This window comes from Oryza glaberrima, chromosome 1 (assembly GCF_000147395.1).
Source record: "Oryza glaberrima chromosome 1, OglaRS2, whole genome shotgun sequence".
NCBI classification, from domain to species: domain Eukaryota; kingdom Viridiplantae; phylum Streptophyta; class Magnoliopsida; order Poales; family Poaceae; genus Oryza; species Oryza glaberrima.
In genome coordinates, this window is record NC_068326.1 from 20,207,881 (window position 1) to 20,225,362 (window position 17,482).

The window sequence follows — 17,482 nt, forward strand, 5'->3', positions numbered from 1 at the left end:
AATAATGTTGTGGTCGTAATTAAGCACATCAGTTTTGGGCTACCAGAACTGGTGTCACTTGGTAAGGCCTTTCGAATATGAGTTATTTTTCTCTTTTTTTTTGAATCAACTATTAAGTTGTTCTGGCAAAAATCTTGTAAATTCTAAACAAGGCTTGGTTACCCAACATTTTGATATGTGCTTGGTCCATCTCCAATGCAGCTTGTACATGTTCGTGTGCGCTAACATAATTGTTAGAAACATATGTACGGTGTGATTGTGGTGTTATCTACCAAGATTTAAATAGACTTAAATGTTGGTGTCCATAAATGTTAAGGTTAGTGATTTTCGGTTAGTCCCGTCTTTTTCCAATGTGTATTAAGACGGCGAACCTTTCGATACTTATTTAATAGAGTTCAAATTTCATCGCAGTAATAGTAATACTATCTTTTATCACAAATTATCCATACTATCTATTTGATTTTATTATAATTTCAATTTAGATGGGACCTATACCCCCACACATTTCAAGGAGACGATAAAGTACTTTTATCAAATGCTCGTGATGAAGATTAAGGACCTGTTTAGATTAGTGCCATTTTAAATCATTCTATTTTTTAAAATGAATAAACATGTGGATGGTGTCATTTTAAATCATTCTATTTTTTTAATGAATAAACATGTGGATGTAGTTTGTTATCAAACATTAGTTAGTTTGTTATCAAACATTAGTAATACATAGAGAATTTTGGCAACAACACATTTAGCCAATTCTAAAAAAAAAAACTTACTTTAGACTGTGTTTAGATCTAAAGTTTGGATCTAAACTTCAGTCTTTTTCCATCACATCAACATGTCATACACACACAACTTTTCAGTCACATCATCTCCAATTTTAACCAAAATCCAAACTTTGTGTTGAACTAAACACAGCCTTAGCATTGCTAAATTTTGAAAATATTCATTTTGGCATTAATATGAAAATATTCACATACTTAATTTCGTTGTAAAGATGGATGAGGGTTAGAGGTTGATTAGTAAGTACAAGTAATACTCGTAGTAGTTTTGCGCTAAACCCAGTCCCTGCCCATTTTGCCCTCCCCGGCCGTCCCCGCCGATATCACCCGAGCCCTAACTCCCAACTCCTTCCTCGCCGCGCCGCCATGGCGCCCCCTCGGCCTGCTTGTTAGACCCAAGAAAATTCAGAGCCAAAAAATGGAATTCTCCCCTCTCTCTCACAATCTGTTAGGCGCCGCAAGACTCGGAAAAAACTAGGGTTCTAAGCTACTAAGACAATAATTTGGTTCTTGTTGCCCTTCTCATTAGTCTCGCTGGGCTATATACTCCCGAGCGGATCCAAAGCATCAGTTTTAACCTCATTACAGCTTAGATTCAGCATTCAGGTAAAAGTAAACGAGCATCAGCTCTTAAACAAAAATTACATGACAGTGAATAAGAGAACAGCGAATCGCCACCGTCGAATCCCGCTGTAAATACGAATCTTCGCATCTCCACCGTTCATTCTCATTAAATGATGTTAGCCAAACGGTATCACCATTCTTCAGACTTTCTTCAGTTATCTCTGAACTTTTCTTCAGTTATCTCTGAAATCTCCACTTCTGACAATCCTTTCCCCTTGAGCCAGACCTTGTCCTCAAGGTCTAAAGTGTGGAAAAGTGGCCTGGATGAATGTTGCATCTTCCCAAGTTGCATCTTCAGGTGTTAAATTCTCCCAGTGAATTAACCATTGAACCACTGGTTCATTTTGTCTTGGAATTACTCTCCTTGCTAATACTGCAAGTGGTTCAGTCTTGACAGTACCATCAGCGCCCACTAGTGGAAGATTTGGTAGCGGAATTGCCTGCCTTCCCACATGTTTCTTCAGCTGACTAACGTGAAACACAGGGTGTATGTTAGCTTCTTCTGGCAACTGCAACTTATAAGCAACCTTCCCAATCTTTTCCAACACTCTAACGGGACCATAAAACTTTGCTCTGAGTTTCAATGATCCTCTCAGCCCAAAAGCATTCTGTCGATATGGTTGCATCTTTAGGTAGACCATATCCCCTAACTCGAATTGTCTTTCACTCCTGAGTCTGTCAGCAAACTTTTTGATTCTGGTTTGAGCTTTGGCCAAGTTTTCTTTTAATCTTGCCAACATATCCTCCCTCTGCTGTACGGTTACTCTTGCCTCTTCTGAAACATTTCCAGGTATCGCCCTTTCCCCAATCTGTGGTGGAGTTACTGCATACATGGCCTCATATGGAGTGACTTGCAATGATGTGTGATAAGAAGTATTATACCACCATTCTGCAGTAGGCAACCATTTGTACCATTCTTTAGGCTCCTGAAACACCATACAGCGAAGATAAGCTTCTACACATTGATTTACCCTCTCGGTTTGGCCGTCAGACTGAGGATGATAGGAAGTACTAAATCGCAATGCAGTACCCATTGCTTTAAAAACATTCTGGAATAGTTCGCTGGTAAAAATCATGTCTCGGTCTGACACAATAGCCACTGGCATGCCATGAAGTCTGTATACATTTTCCATGAAAACTTGTATCACATCTTGAGTGTCAAAAGGATGAGACATGGCAACAAAATGAGCATACTTTGTTAACCTGTCCACTACTACCAGAATAACATCTTTTCCATGAGATTTTGGCAACCCTTCTATAAAATCCATTGAAATGTGTGTCCATGACATCTCAGGAATTTATAAAGGGTCCAGCAATCCAGGTACATGAATATGTTCAGGTTTAGCTATTTGACAGGTTGGGCATTCAGTCACCTGTCTATCCACATCCTTTTTCATTTTAGGCCAATAAAAAATCTTCTTAAGTTTATGGTATGTCACCTTCATTCCGGAATGCCCTCCAAAGGTGGAATTGTGAAAGGATTGAAGCAGCCTTTGTCTGATATCAGTTGATTGTCCCACATAAATTCTGTTTTTATACCTCAGTAACCCAGATTGTAAAGTGAACCCCTCTGCTCCTTCATTCAGTTCCTCTCCAGTTACTAACTTTGCATATTTCTCATCCCTCATGTAGCTGTTCTTCACATCCTCCACCCAAGCTGGATATACCAGAGTGATTGCCAAGCACTTGTCTCCATCAGTATCCCTCCTAGACAATGCATCAGCTGCCTTGTTTTCTTTTCCCTTCTTGTACTCAATACTGTAATCGAACTCCATTAATTTCAGCAATAGTTTGTGCTGAATTCCTTCTGTTAATCTCTGGGTTGCCATGAACTTCAAACTTTGCTGATCAGTTCTGATGACCACCTGATTTCCAAGCAAATAGTGCCTCCATTTCTTCAAAGCTTCTAAGATAGCAATAGCCTCCTTTTCATATGTTGAAGAGCTAGCTGCCTTCTTCCCCAGAGATTTGCTGAAATAAGCAATGAGTCTCCCTTCTTGCATCAGTACAGCCCCAATTCCAGTACCACATGCATCTGTCTCTAGGACAAAAGGTTGATTGAAATTGGGTAAAGCCAAAACTAGACAGGAAGTCATAACTTCTTTAAGATTGTCAAAAGCTTTTTGCTGTTCTACACCCCATTGGTAGCTGTTTTTCTTCAACAGATCATGAAGTGGTTTGCATATGGTTCCATACCCCTTCACAAATCTCCTATAGTATCCAGTTAATCCCAAGAATCCTCTTAATTTTGAGACATTTTTGAGTACTGGCCAATCCAGCACATCCTGAATTTTATTAGGCTTAGTTGCCACACCTTCTCCGGACACTATATGCCCCAGATATTCTATACTTCCTACAGCAAAAGTGCATTTGCTTCGCTTGGCGAACAATTTATGTGACCTCAGTATATTTAGCACTATGCGCAAGTGCTGTTCATGTTCCCTCAGATCTCTGCTATAAATCAGTATGTCGTCAAAGAAGACCAAAACACACTTCCTCAAAAGTTTGCCAAAAATTTGATTCATGAGAGCTTGAAATGTAGCTGGTGCGTTTGTCAACCCGAATGGCATCACCAAATATTCAAAATGCCCCATATGAGTTTTGAATGCTGTCTTAGGGATATCACCTTCCACCATTCTGATTTGATGGTAACCCGACTGTAGATCCAGCTTTGTGAACACCTTGGCACCATTCAATTCATCTAACAAATCTTCTATAATAGGCATAGGGAACTTGTTCTTAACGGTTTTGGCATTCAATTGCCGATAATCCACACACATCCTCCAATTCCCATCCTTCTTCCTTACCATGACAGCTGGAGATGAATATGGACTGAGACTAGGTCTAATTTCTTTAGAATCCAGCAATTCCTTAATAATTTCTTCCATAGCATTTTTCTGTTGATGTGGGACTCTGTAGGGTCTCAAGCTTGGAGGTTCTGCTCCCACCTTCAGTGGTATTGCATGGTCACAATCCCTCTTTGGAGGTAAACCCTTAGGTTTAGCAAATACATCAGCAAACTCTTGAAGCAAAACTGCTATCTGTTCTGGTATAATGGTTTCTTCCTTCTTCTCTTCTGTTTTAGACAACACTTCTATGAAGAAACCCATTATCCCCTTATCAAGCATCTTCCCAAATTTTCCAGCCTTAATCATTATCTTCCCCTGTGGAAGAGTATGATCTACAAATTTAACTTGCTGGCCCTTACATGTTACCCAAAGAACTCTCTGTTTTAGGTCCAGACTGATTGGACTATGGTCATAAATCCAATCCGCCCCTAAAATCACATCAAATCCTTTCAAGGGAATTAATTGGAACACTCTTTCAAATGGATGACCCTGTACAGTATATGACAGCTGCTCAGTTTTTGTGGAAGAGGAGATCATACCCCCACCAGCTACCAGTATTCTTCTATTGCCAGCTTCCAAAATTTCACACCCACTTTTTATAGCAAAATCATAGTTCATGAAAGAATTTGTACTCCCACTGTCAACCAATGCTACAGCCCTCCTTCCTTTAACATGGGCAATGAGAGAGAAAGTATTACTTCCACATGTACATCCCCTGTGCTGCTTGTGTAGATATTTGCATCAACTGTCCCTCCTCTTCTTCCTTCTTAGCTGGACTACCAGGAGCTGTCTGGTATCCAGTCTCTCCATTTTCCTCCTGAGTTTCTTGGGGTTCCTCTTCTTCTTCAACCTCCTCCATCATATGTACCACCTTGCCAACTTTACATTTATGTTGGTAATTTCATGGTTCCTTGCAATACCAGCAAGTTTTCTTTTCTTTCTCCACCCCTTGAGTTGTGTTTTTCTGGTTGACAAATCTGGTACCACTAGACTGGGCAGGCTGGAATTGAGGTTTGTTTCTATTAAATCCAGATTGGTAGCTTAGTGTCTTAGCAATACTTGCCTTCTCATACACCTTAGCATACCAATATCCTGCCAACAAGTTCTGGGGCTTTTGCCCACATACATCATGCTTAATGTCAGCCCTCAATCCCCCAATAAAACAACTCAAAATGTAAGACTCCGTCAAGTAAGGATGATCCCTTTTCACTAAAGAAACACAGTCTTCGAATTTGTCAATGTACTGCATTACACTACCAGTCTGTTTTGCATTCTGCAGTAGTTCCACAGCTTCATGGGCATTAGCTTCAGTAAAACGATCTGAAACCATTAGATAAAATTGCTGCCAATTTAGACAGTACCAGGGTATGGCCAAATTTCTAAACCATTTCCCTGCTCTTCCCACTAAGTGTCCAGATGCTAAATTAACCCACTGATCCATAGGGGTGCCAGTCATCTCAAAAAACTTTTCACATTGTTGCAACCACCCTACAGCATCCTCCCCATTGAACAATGTCAATTCCAACCTCTGACTCCTCAATGACATTTCAGTATAAGGGTTTGGTATGATACCATGCAAATATCTAGGTGGTTCCTGCCAGTACATACCTCCTCCCGGGTTTGGCATCCCTACTCCTGTGCCTACAGCAGTACCCCCTGGTTGCCTAGTTGGATATCTCCAAGGCTGATTAGTGTCAATCCCATAATGGTTCATCCCCACATCCTCTTGTGACTCTCTCTCTCAGGAAAATTGAAATTTCTTCCCTCTGGTAACACATGAGTTCTAGTAGCAGTGGTGAAAACTGGGCCAAAAGATGGGTTCACAGTGTTTGGTTCAATTTGGAAGTTCACATTTCCTACAGAAGTCATGGCACCCTGTGTGTTTCTGGGCAGAAAGGATGGGATTGTCACAGTTGAGGTCATGCTTCCAGCATTAACAGGATTTACCTGAGCTCCCGAAGTCAGTGGCGTCGCACCAGCCCCGGTCTGAACTCCAGTGGTGTTAGGTCGGGGACTGAAACCTGGTGGTACTGAAGAACTTCCAGCCACTGTTGCAGTATTGCTCACCGTTGCTGCTGCTGAAGCTGCCAACCCTGCTGCCCCCCTTGCAATGCCACTGGTACTAGCTCCAGCCATTCCCCCAAATTCAGGTCCTTGACTCGACATACTCGCACAGATACTGCTCAGAAGTCCTTTAATTTCACCCATTTCCGACCGCATCACTCTCAGATCCGCCATCTTATGCCTAATCTGTGTGATTTCAGCACGAACATCAAACTCCCCAGCGCTGTCCAAACTGTTGTGGGATCTGGTTCGCGCAGGCATCATCGATTGACTGACGAAATCGGCTCAAGGAATTCACAGATCCCTCTCCCCTTAAGATCTCGCCGTCTAGGTCTACCGCCAACCTGAGTAGGAATCCCGAGCTCCGGAGATTTTACAGAGAACACACCTGCGTGGTTCTCCAACCCTCACTCAAAACACCTTCTCCTCGCTTCTCCTCACCTCCGGTTCGATCCGCCCAAGTTCCAGGGATTTTACGGTGAGAAATCCGGAGATCCTCCCAACCTTCACTTGGTGAATTCGAGAGCCAAGAATCGGGCTTTGCTCTGATACCCTTGTCAGACCCAAGAAAATTCAGAGCCAAAAAATGGAATTCTCCCCTCTCTCTCACAATCTGTTGGGCGCCGCAAGACTCGGAAAAAACTAGGGTTCTAAGCTACTAAGACAATAATTTGGTTCTTGTTGCCCTTCTCATTAGTCTCGCTGGGTTATATACTCCCGAGCGGATCCAAAGCATCAGTTTTAACCTTATTACAGCGTAGATTCAGCATTCAGGTAAAAGTAAACGAGCATCAGCTCTTAAACAAAAATTACATGACAGTGAATAAGAGAACAGCGAATCGCCACCGTCGAATCCCGCTGTAAATACGAATCTTCGCATCTCCACCGTTCATTCTCATTAAATGACGTCAGCCAAACGGTATTACCATTCTTCAGACTTTCTTCAGTTATCTCTGAAATCTCCACTTCTGACACCGCTTCACCATAGAGCTTGCCGCCCGTGGCTGCCACCCGATCCCGCGGTCGCCCGTACGAGGGTTGGACTCTCAAGGAGCTGATTGGGGAGGTGCGCCGTCTACGACGAGCCGCCTCCTCGGCGCCGCCCCGGCCGGCGGGCGTCCTCGACCTCGACGGCGCCCCTAACCAGGGGGACGCGCGTGCCTCGGACACGGTCGCCCTCTCGCCGCCCTCACCGTGTGAATCCCAGGAGCAACCCCACCATCTTGGCAAGGTTTTGAGTCCTCATCCTCTCATCCACGTCCTTTTCCAAGCTCAAACCCCCCACCCTTTTTAATTTGTTCATTCGTGCCCGCAGAGGCTGGAGGATGTGCTTATTTCCCTACGGGATGTCGCCTTCCAGTTCATCAAGATCGGTCGACAAGACGAGGCAAGCACTACAAAATTTTAACGCGTTGTCTCTCTCTCTCTCTCTCTTTTAAAAAAAAATCTATATATGCCATTCCAAACGATAGCATTTTGGGGGAAGAAAAGAACAGTGGACAGCTAATCATGTTTACAGTAGGAACAAACGACGAGACATTACAGGTTTTCAGATAGAAACAAAGATCCTGAAGTGCGTAGGATTCGTATCGTGACTAATAAGGACATAATACTATAATAGCCACTAGGCACAGAAAATGCTTCAACGTGGTATGCAGTGTGCACCCTCGCTGACACCAGTATGTTGTTTGGTAGATGCTTTGCAAAATTGTATGCATCTCTTGTCAGGAATGATGCCATTGGCAAGGCAATGATCTGTGAAACCACCAGAATAAAGCACATATATCTTGGCTTAGCGACACATATATAGCCATGCCCATTGTATGCATCATGAACGACTTACACATGGACTAGCTTGCTGGACGGTAGCTCTCAGCCAGACAACCACACTTTACAGATGCGCACATGCTTTTAACAAACAATTTTTCAGAGTTCAAGCTAGTTCAAACCATTAAACTTGGATGAGTCTAATATATCTTTTGGAGTTTGATACATGACATATTCTTTTTTTTATTGGTGTGACTATACACACAACAAACATTGCGAATCTAAAAGCACACCTATGGGTATTGATTTGAGTGCCTAGACACAGAGGTGCTTGAAACGCTGCCCTAAGAATGTTACTGAGAATGGCACCAACACTAGCATTAGTTAGGCCATTAAGATTATCCCATGAACAAGACCTTCCTTGCTCATTGTAAAACTTCAGGTTATTTGAATGCTTATGCAGTTATGTGGTTATGTCTGATTGCAATTCTTTTCTAGGTGCCTAAAATCGTGAATGTAGCACACGATATTGTGGTTAACTTCTGCAATGCCATTAGTGCGCCCGAAGCGTTCAAATTAGTGGCTGCTGCTGAGGTATCTTTTTTTAAAATGGTCGCTCTTTTTTGAGCATTTGTTTCTATTTATTTGCTTATTTTCTTTGTCCTGTCTGTTATAATCTGTTGATAGAATGTGAAACCACATCTGCTGAAGATAGATCATGATGACAATCTTCTGTTTCTACAATTTAAGGCTGCACTGGAGGTACACGCTGTTGATACAATATACAAGTAAAGAAGTAAATGTCACCTTTTTCCCCTGTAGAATCTAATCTGTATAATATGCAGAGGGAACAGCAGGTTCACAATGTTAACCATGAGATTGCTATATCTCTTGACAAGTACACCAATTGCCCACTGTCCGGGACGGAGATTGCAGAGTTAACTCAGCCATTGAGAAGGTACATCGTCAGCAAAATATACTTCAGTTATTAGCTCCTCTATCACAAAATAGTGTTGTTTTAGACAGAAAAAAGTCCAGAATCCAGATATCGGATTGGTTGCTAAAAATTCCAACGTGCAATATTGAACATATAATTTCTGGTGTGAAATATTTGTAACACCTAATAAAAATATTATATTTTCAATGCAATATTTGATCGGACAAAATTTATAAAATTGGACCATGAATAAATAACATTTATTTGTGATTAGATATTTGGAGGGAGCACTCCCTAGCCTAATAACTGCAGCCTACTTCACTGATTATTTTTTTTTCTTTGATTCAGTATGACTTGTGGCCACATATTCGAGCGGCAGCACATCATGAACTACATGGGTTCCTCTCTCAAGGGGTGCCCGGTCATTGGTTAGTATAAGTGTTCATTGTGAGGATAATTTTTCAAATGTGCCATCACAAGTATACAACTGGATTTGCACAATGTTACTTGAAATGCCATTGACTTCATCAGGGAATACTATTCTGAAATGGTTAATAGGAACCTTGCATGTAAAAACTTCTCCATCCATTTGTTAGCACTTAGCATAAGTCTACATTATTAGGAAGTATGATTTCACAATGTAAGTCAACAAAAGAATTCAAGAACATCATCGATTTATCATTGCAATATTTCTATATTCTATCTCTGATTTAATAATGTAAAAGAGGTTTGATATTTCTATTATACTATAATGGGGGTATATGGCCCAATGCTATTAGCTTTGTATTGGACTTATATGAAAAGAGACTATTGTTTTCTTTGTATGCAGGAATGTGCAAGAGGTTTGGTTTGGTTACAGGTCGAACAGGCTTCAATTCTGCAACGCGAGGCAAACGTCTGCTGTGTTTTGTTTCTCTGGGCACCTGTCATTTACCTTTGGCTTAAACAAGGCATTCAGCGGTTGATCGCTGTGCCATGCCCTTGTACATAGAAACAAATATTATTCTGTACATGGAATGGAAGAGTTCCAACACCTGCAAATGAATGAGCACTGTCAGCGTTGGGCAAGTGGTTCCGATTTCGGCTGGTGTGGATTTTAATCCGGGATTGAAGATGCGTGCATCGGCAGATATCATATGCCGGTCATGCTGTCGTCGCCGTAACATTTTTTTGTTTTCTAATTGTTGCTACTTGCTACTCCCTCGGTTTCATAATAAGTTCATTTTTTATCTCCCCGTCTACCCAAAATAAGTTCAAAGTTCATTTTTAGTAATTGATACATCTGAGTTTGTGAAATTAAGTAGGAGATAAATGTATTGTGATAAATAAAGTGAGAAATAATTGCATTGGGATTTAATAGAGTAGAAATTTTTTAATCCGTTTTATGTTATATTGGTATACGTGGAATGGATGAAAAATAAACTTATTTTGAGACGGACGATAGAGGGAATAATTCCAGCGATCGAGCTGGATGAAGCTGTGACAACTGTATCACCAAGGTTCGTTACGTTCACACAAGACAATAGGGAGAATGCCAGCCACCGGGCGACCGATGCGGCGCGCATGCATCCGACGCTGCTGCCGCCGGGGTCCACCACGTCGCCTGCTGAGCCGCCCACGTCTCTCCTACACGCGTCCTCATGCTGCTACGTTCCCCATCACATATTCCGTTGCAACAAATCATCCACATATTTTGGAAACCCTCTACTAATCTATTTCTTTTTGTTTCCACTAAAAATGTTTCACATAGTATATTCAAAATGTTTCACTATGTACAGATCTAATGTTGCAGTGAATTGAAAAATTCTTTTATAACAAATCACCCACATATTATGGAAACCATCTATTAAGGGTATTCGTTTCATTTTTTTTCCACCAAAAATATTTCACCTAGTGTACTTATAATGTTTTATTTTGTAGTGAATTGAAACATTCTTTTGCAACAAATCACCCACATATTATGGAAACCCTCTTGAATTCGTTTTATTTTTTGTTCCACCAAAATATTTCACCTAGTCTACTTATAATGTTTCATTTTGTATGGATCAAATGTTGCAGTGATTTGAAACATTCCTTCGCTATTTGTTAAAACATTATTTTTATATAAGATGAAATAACGTCCGATTTAAACAATTGAAACATTTTCGATATACCTAATAAAACAATTCCGATATACTTGGTGGAACAATATGCAACATTTAAAAATAATTCAATAATAAGCTATTTTTTCATCGGAATATATCCATGTGTGGTCTTGTTTTCAAAATTTAATTGCAACGAATTTAATGGTACAATCGGTTCATGATTTGGATAAATAATTTAAGAGAAAAATAGTTTAAAATAGTTTTGCATGCATGCATGCTTGATGACGTCATGCTAACGTAGGCGCCCAATTTTTCTCCCAAAAATCGGGCATCCGATTCCTAGTCGCCTCCAAACAATAGTCTAGTCGTAACACTTTCCTGGTTGCCTGAGCCTGACATATTCAGGCTTAGGCATATAAATCCAATTGTACGATAAGAACATGAGTTATCCTACTTCTGTCTTATGATGTGTCTTAAAAGACGTTTTTTTAAATAAGATATATTTTAGTACTATAAATTTAGATAGAAAATATGTTTATATTTGTTATACTATAATATATTCATAATTATGAATCATTTTTCCAATTTAGCTATTGTTTTTTGAACTGCTAATAAAAAAAATTGTATATAGAAATTTGTTTTTAAAATAAATAAATATTTTTTAGTTGTAATAATAGATTATATTCAATTAATTATTTGTTTATTATTTTTCTCGTTTTTACGTGTGGCTGAAAAGCCAAACCATTTACATGTATCCAATGAGCCTTTCTTTCTGGTGGTGGTGGCCTGGTGGGTTAAGCTGAGTTAGTTTTAACTTATGGGCTCAGATTTTTTTCCTTGTACTCTAATACTAGCATATATATTATATATATACACTTCACAGTATATAAAACTTTTATATAGAAGTTTCTTTAAAAAATCAGTAAATATTTTTTACTATGGTCTTTAATAGTTAATATATATCGAATTTGTGCTAATAAAATGTCTCCTTCTACATACGGTGATAATCCTTATCTACAACATGAATCGAACGGGACCTTAGTCTGACCAGAAGAATCAGTAAGAGGGTAATATATATGCAAGTTGTGGTTAGGCCGATATATGGTCGGATTATCACAAGGGATCCGAATCGCACGTGACTCCGACCCCCCTCCGGCCGGCCGGCAGCATAAATAACGTACGGAGGCGACGAGTTGATCGACCGTACGTACGTTACGTGCAGAGGAGAGGGATGGACCTCCTGTGCGACAACATGGTGGAGGAGATCCTCGTCCGCCTACCGGAGGAGCAGCACCTCCGTCGCGCCAGCGCCGCCTGCCGCCGCTACGGCGAAATCATCCGCCGCCCCGGCTTCGCCACCCGCCACCGGGAGCTGCACTCGCCGCTCCTCTCCGGCGGCGTCGTCCTCCACGGCGTGCGGCGCCGCTGCCCCCGCGTCGACGGCACCGCAGCCCACGTCCGCGGATCCTACGCCTTCTTCCTCCCCGCCGGCGCCGGCGACGCCTCCGCGTCTTCCTCCTTGGAGTTGGACCTCGCCGGCCTCTTGCCTAGCCCCACCGACAGGGAGCTGGCCTACCTGCTCAGCACCGGCGCCGCCGATCCGGACGCCGCCCGCAGGAGCGTCTTCATCGTGCACTTGTCGTCGTCGGCCGGCCTGCTGCTGTGCTGCCGAGGCTATGTCAACCCGGTGCATTACTACGTCTGCGACCCGGTGGCTCGCCGGTGCGTGGCCCTCCCGGAGCTGCCATGGCCGCCCGCCTTCGACAAGTCCGGCATGCTCTCGGTGGCTGCCGGCGGCGGCGGCGGCTTCCAAGTGGTCCTCTTTGAAAAGCGGGGCTTCGCGCATGGTGGAGGGCACCTAGACCTCGAGGTGTTCTCCTCGGACTCCGGCGAGTGGGCGGCGATGCGCATCCCTCGCCCGCAGGACCTCGCCGGGTTCCGGTGCTTCGCGCAGCCGCACCTCCGGCACGACGGCGCCGCGGCGTACTGGCTCGGGTTCGAGCCCAGGGACCGGGCCGTGGTGTACGGCGCCGCGGACCACTCCATCCGCCTCATCCCGGTGCCACGCCGCGTCCACGACCCCAGCGCGCTCAACCGGTTCGTCGGGGAGCGGCGCGGCGGCGCGCTCCTCCGGTACGCGCACTTCGACGCGGCAGAGTTCGAGGTGTGGGACACGGAGGACGCCACGCCGACGCGGTGGCCGCTGGTGCACCGGGCGGCGCTGAAGGACGTGGTGGCCCGCAGCCCCCGGGCGGTGGCCGCCGCATTCGTGCACGGTCGGATCGTCCGGCACATCCACCACCACGCCGCCGGCCGCGGCGCCGCCGACGCCATCCCCGACGCGAACTGGTGCTCCTCCTTCAAGCTGATCGGCTTCGACCCGGTCCACGACGACGACGTCTTCTTGTTCGGGGCGACCAATGGTAGTGGATGCGTCGCCGCCTACTCCCTGACGCTCGGCAAGCTGAGCCTCCGCTGCAAGATTGACACTGCCGACGGCTCGTCCTCCTTGTGCGGCTGTGACATGTTCCCGTACGTACGCGCGTCCACCACCTCGCCCCGTGCGGATATACCAGGCATGGTGTATACCAATGCCTAGAGTGGAATATATATCATGCATGTTTGTAGACCAGCGTGTAGGTTCATAAACTTGACATAATGAACTTCTCTTTAAACTTATTATGCGCATGTTTATTTTACTAAACCTTTTATACCACCAAATTCGTGGGGTACAAATATAGATGGCCATAGACCCAACTGCCCGGCCCACGGCACAACATTTTGACCCGGCCCAAGCACGGCACGGCCCGTGCCTGCCCCCCTCCCCTCCCCCCCCCCCACCGGCACGACCGGGCCGGCAGACTAGGCCCGATACACAAATAATAGGGAGTAAAAATAGACATGTTATATGCCATGGTCCAAAGAATAGGGATGTCAAATAGACTTATTTTAGCTATATATATATATGTCAGCCCAAAGAGGAGGGAGGGAGACTAGACTTATTTTAGCTATATATATATATATATGTGGAGGGAGGAAAAATAGACTTATTTTAAAAAAGGCACGATGGGCTACCCGTGCCTTTGGGCTGGCACGGCACAGCACGTCCTGACTGTTGGTGGGCCGTGCCTGGGCCGGAGGTGCAGCCCATGGGCCGGCATGGCACGGCCTGGTGTGTTGGTCGGCCCGACAGATTTTGGTCCGAGCATGGCTGTGCCTGGGCCGTGCCGGGCCAGGCCGCCCGTTTGGCCATCTATAGCTACAAATATAATGTGGCAAGTTGTGGAAAAAAAATTTGTGAGCCAGAAAAGTGTGGCATGATACTAGTGTGACAATGAACTAAGCACTAGGCTAACTTGGTCAAAGTGCCTAACCACGAGTTTGGCAAATTGTGGTATTCAACTAAAGAACCCTTATATGTACTATGATAGCGAAGTTAGTATAGCTCAATTGGTTAAATTCCCCGTGCTGGAACGTACCCATTTGAGTTTGTTTTATTTTTACAAACTGCATCAGACAATGCAAAATAATGCAAGTTAAATTCTAATATAGTAGGAAAAATATCAAGAGCTGTAGTCAAAACCGCTCGGTCGCTCCGCCCCAAGGGCGACGCGGGCGGCGAAACCCGCCACCGCCCCACCCTTCCCCTCCTCCCCCCGCCTCGCCGCTGCCCGAGCAGCCGCCGGCAAAGCCGGGCAGCTGCAAAGACAGCGGCAGCGGGGCTCCCCATCTCCCTCACTTGGTCAACGCGGTTGGGGCGACGACGAGACCGGAGGCGGGAGCACGGCACCGGCGACGACGTCCGGATCTGGCGCTGGTGAGCTCGGATCCGGCCCTCGCTTGGCGGCGGCGAACCTACGAGGGGCTGGCGGGATGGTGGCGGCGTCGGCGTGAGCTACGCGACGACGTGGCCGGGCGGCGGCGACGGCGCGTGCTACATGACACCAGGCTAGGCGGTGGCGATGGCGACGAGCCCAGGCCAGCGCGTGGTGAGCTCGGATCCGGCCCTCCCTTGGCCGGATCTAGTACTTCCACCGGCAGCGGCGAGCCGACGAGGGACTGGCGAGACGGCGGCGGGCCGTGGCCCTCGATCCCGCAGCGACGTCGAGGTCGGGCGGCAGCGACGATGGGCTTCTCCGGCGCGGGCTCGTCGGCGACGACGGCTGCTCTAGCGCCGGCTGCCACGGACCCGACCGGGGGCTGCCGACCTGCTGCGGTTTGCCGACGATGGGGACGACGCCTCCATCTCCCTCCTTCCTTTTCCTCCAGATCCGGCTCTCCTCTTCTTCAGTTGTTCTTCTTCCAGTGCTCTCCGGCGGTGCGGTGCCCGCTCCCCTCATCTTAGGTACTCCTCCCTTCTTAGGCTAGGCTGCTTCCAGTCATTGCCGGGGAGCTCCTTGGTGTGGTAGGGGTGGCGTGCGGAGTTGGATTCCAGCGTTCTGTCCCGCTGTTCGTCGGCCGCGCCGTAGGTTTGCTGCAGTTGGGTTCCTGTGTGTGAGGTGGTCTCTGGTCGAGCTGCATTGTGATTGACTGTTGAGGCAGAGTCGGAGCTGCTTGTCTTGCAAGCTCGGCAACGATGACCCTCAACAGACGTCCAGGCAACGCGACGAGGGTTTGGAGGTGGAGCATTTTTGAGAGAGTCTCGGGTGAAAACCTTGCCTAGTGCTTTCCTAGGTTGATGATATCTATGCCTGTGGGTGTCGTTTCCTCCTTGGAGGTATCGTCATGATGGCTCTCTTTCCCTTCAGGTGAAAACCAGGTTCCATTTGGGAACGAGCGTTGACAACATTCTTAATGTTGTTTCCCTTGTTGAAGGCTTCGCTCAGAAGGTTTCTGCTCCACTAGAGGATGTTGGGTGGTTCTGGAGACCTCGTGCATTTTGTTGTTTGAAGCTGTTTGCCTTTGGCAAGCTCGGCAACGACAACTTGTGTGAGGTCTCAATAGTTGCTTTCTTTTCCTTTTCTGTATAGGTTTTTTCCGGTTTCGTGTTCAATTAACCGTGATTGTTCGGTTTTTGGGCCCGGTTTCCCTTATTAACTGGGCCATTTCTCTTCTTCTATAAATTCCGACAGGAGAAACTCCTATCGTCGGTTCCTCGAAAAAAAATATAGTAGGAAAAAAACACCAAGACTGTAGACCTAAGAGGCTATCTGTAGTCAAGAAGGAAAGACGTCATGCCATAAGCCAACAACACAAGCCACTGAGGAAGGAGCCTAGCACCAGGTCGGCCATTGCTAAGCACGGCCTATTGTCTCTGGGCCTAAACCTTCGCCTGGAGCCCGACTGCCTGCCATCTTATCTGTGGTGGCCTCATCACCCATCAACTCAGCTACCACCAAACACCATCACCTACACATGGTCGCCACATGGCCCACAAACCAACACCCCTCTGCTGGCCAACCCCTGCTCGACGATAGGCTTCAAGGAGTCTCCACTCCTGCTGTTACCATCCGTCGGCAACCCTCATTGGCCCTCAGACCACCACATTCATCCTCACCATGGAGCTCCTCGACTAGATCGAGAAACGGATTGGACATACGACGGTAGGATCTCCAAGGAGAAAGTAGGGACCCAACCCTAAGGAAGATGATCCTTCGTCGATGTCTGTTCCACTATGTAGACTACCTCTGTATCCAGGCGTAGACCGCCCTAAATAGCACCAGGCAAGGCCAACCATCTGATCACCAGCTTCCCACTTATCATATAGAGCTCCCCGTGACCTGATATGGACTGACTAGGTATAGGAGGGGAGGAGCTACAAGGTGAAAGAAGCTTGACTAGACATGGAGCTCTGACAAATGACGTGGTTGGCAAGTGGGACAATGCGGTGAAAAGCATCAACATTGTGACCAGTAGGTGAAGGAAGACACTTGTGGTGATGGAGAACTCTATAGATGGCCATATGGCCCGCGGCTCGGCACAAGGAACGCCATTTTGGCCCAGCCCAAGCACGGCACGGCCCGACTGGGGTCGTTCCCATGCCGGGCCATGCTTGGGCTGCAACCTTGGCACGATGGGCCGGCTCGGCACGACACGATCGAAGAAAAATAGTATAGGAATGCAAAATAGACTTAAATAACCATATAAGGCAAGGCCACAGAGAAGAGAAATAAAAAAAGACTTATTTTCTAGCCATATGGACACAACCCAGAGTTGAGGGATGAAAAATAGACTTATTCCGTAAAGAAGCACGATGGGTTGTCGTGCCTGGGCCATGTGTGCAGCCCGTGGGCTGGCACGGCATGTAGGTCAGGCCGTGCCGACCCGACTAACCTCGGTCGAGGCAGGGCCGGGCCTGGGCCATGCCGTGTCGGATGGCCCATTTGGCTATCTATAGAGAACTCTATTGCCTGCCGGGAGCGTCCCTAGGGAGGACCACCG

At 45.8% G+C, this 17,482-nt stretch overlaps 2 protein-coding genes across 2 annotated transcripts; both read left to right on the forward strand.

The window, feature by feature from the left end:
* Positions 1-1,142: 1,142 nt before the first annotated feature.
* Positions 1,143-9,450, forward strand: LOC127778832 (uncharacterized). The gene is made up of 8 exons (XM_052305504.1): positions 1,143-1,164; positions 6,202-6,209; positions 7,302-7,544; positions 7,629-7,700; positions 8,579-8,674; positions 8,768-8,842; positions 8,926-9,038; positions 9,366-9,450. Exons 1-8 carry the CDS (start codon positions 1,143-1,145, stop codon positions 9,448-9,450), a joined length of 714 nt encoding a protein of 237 aa, XP_052161464.1.
* Positions 9,451-12,353: 2,903 nt separating this feature from the next.
* Positions 12,354-13,714, forward strand: LOC127764200 (uncharacterized). The gene has a single exon (XM_052289048.1). It carries the CDS (start codon positions 12,354-12,356, stop codon positions 13,698-13,700), a length of 1,347 nt encoding a protein of 448 aa, XP_052145008.1. The 3' UTR covers positions 13,701-13,714.
* The last annotated feature ends 3,768 nt before the right edge of the window (positions 13,715-17,482 follow it).

Bases quoted from the DNA above. Each gene is read 5' to 3' on its own strand.
- LOC127778832 (XM_052305504.1), top strand. From the start codon at position 1,143: ATGGCGCCCCCTCGGCCTGCTT. The intron at 7,701-8,578 runs GCAAGCACTACA...ATTCTTTTCTAG, and splicing joins AGATCGGTCGACAAGACGAG to GTGCCTAAAATCGTGAATGT. The intron at 8,843-8,925 runs GTACACGCTGTT...TATAATATGCAG, and splicing joins AATTTAAGGCTGCACTGGAG to AGGGAACAGCAGGTTCACAA.
- LOC127764200 (XM_052289048.1), top strand. From the start codon at position 12,354: ATGGTGGAGGAGATCCTCGTCCGCCTACCGGAGGAGCAGCACCTCCGT.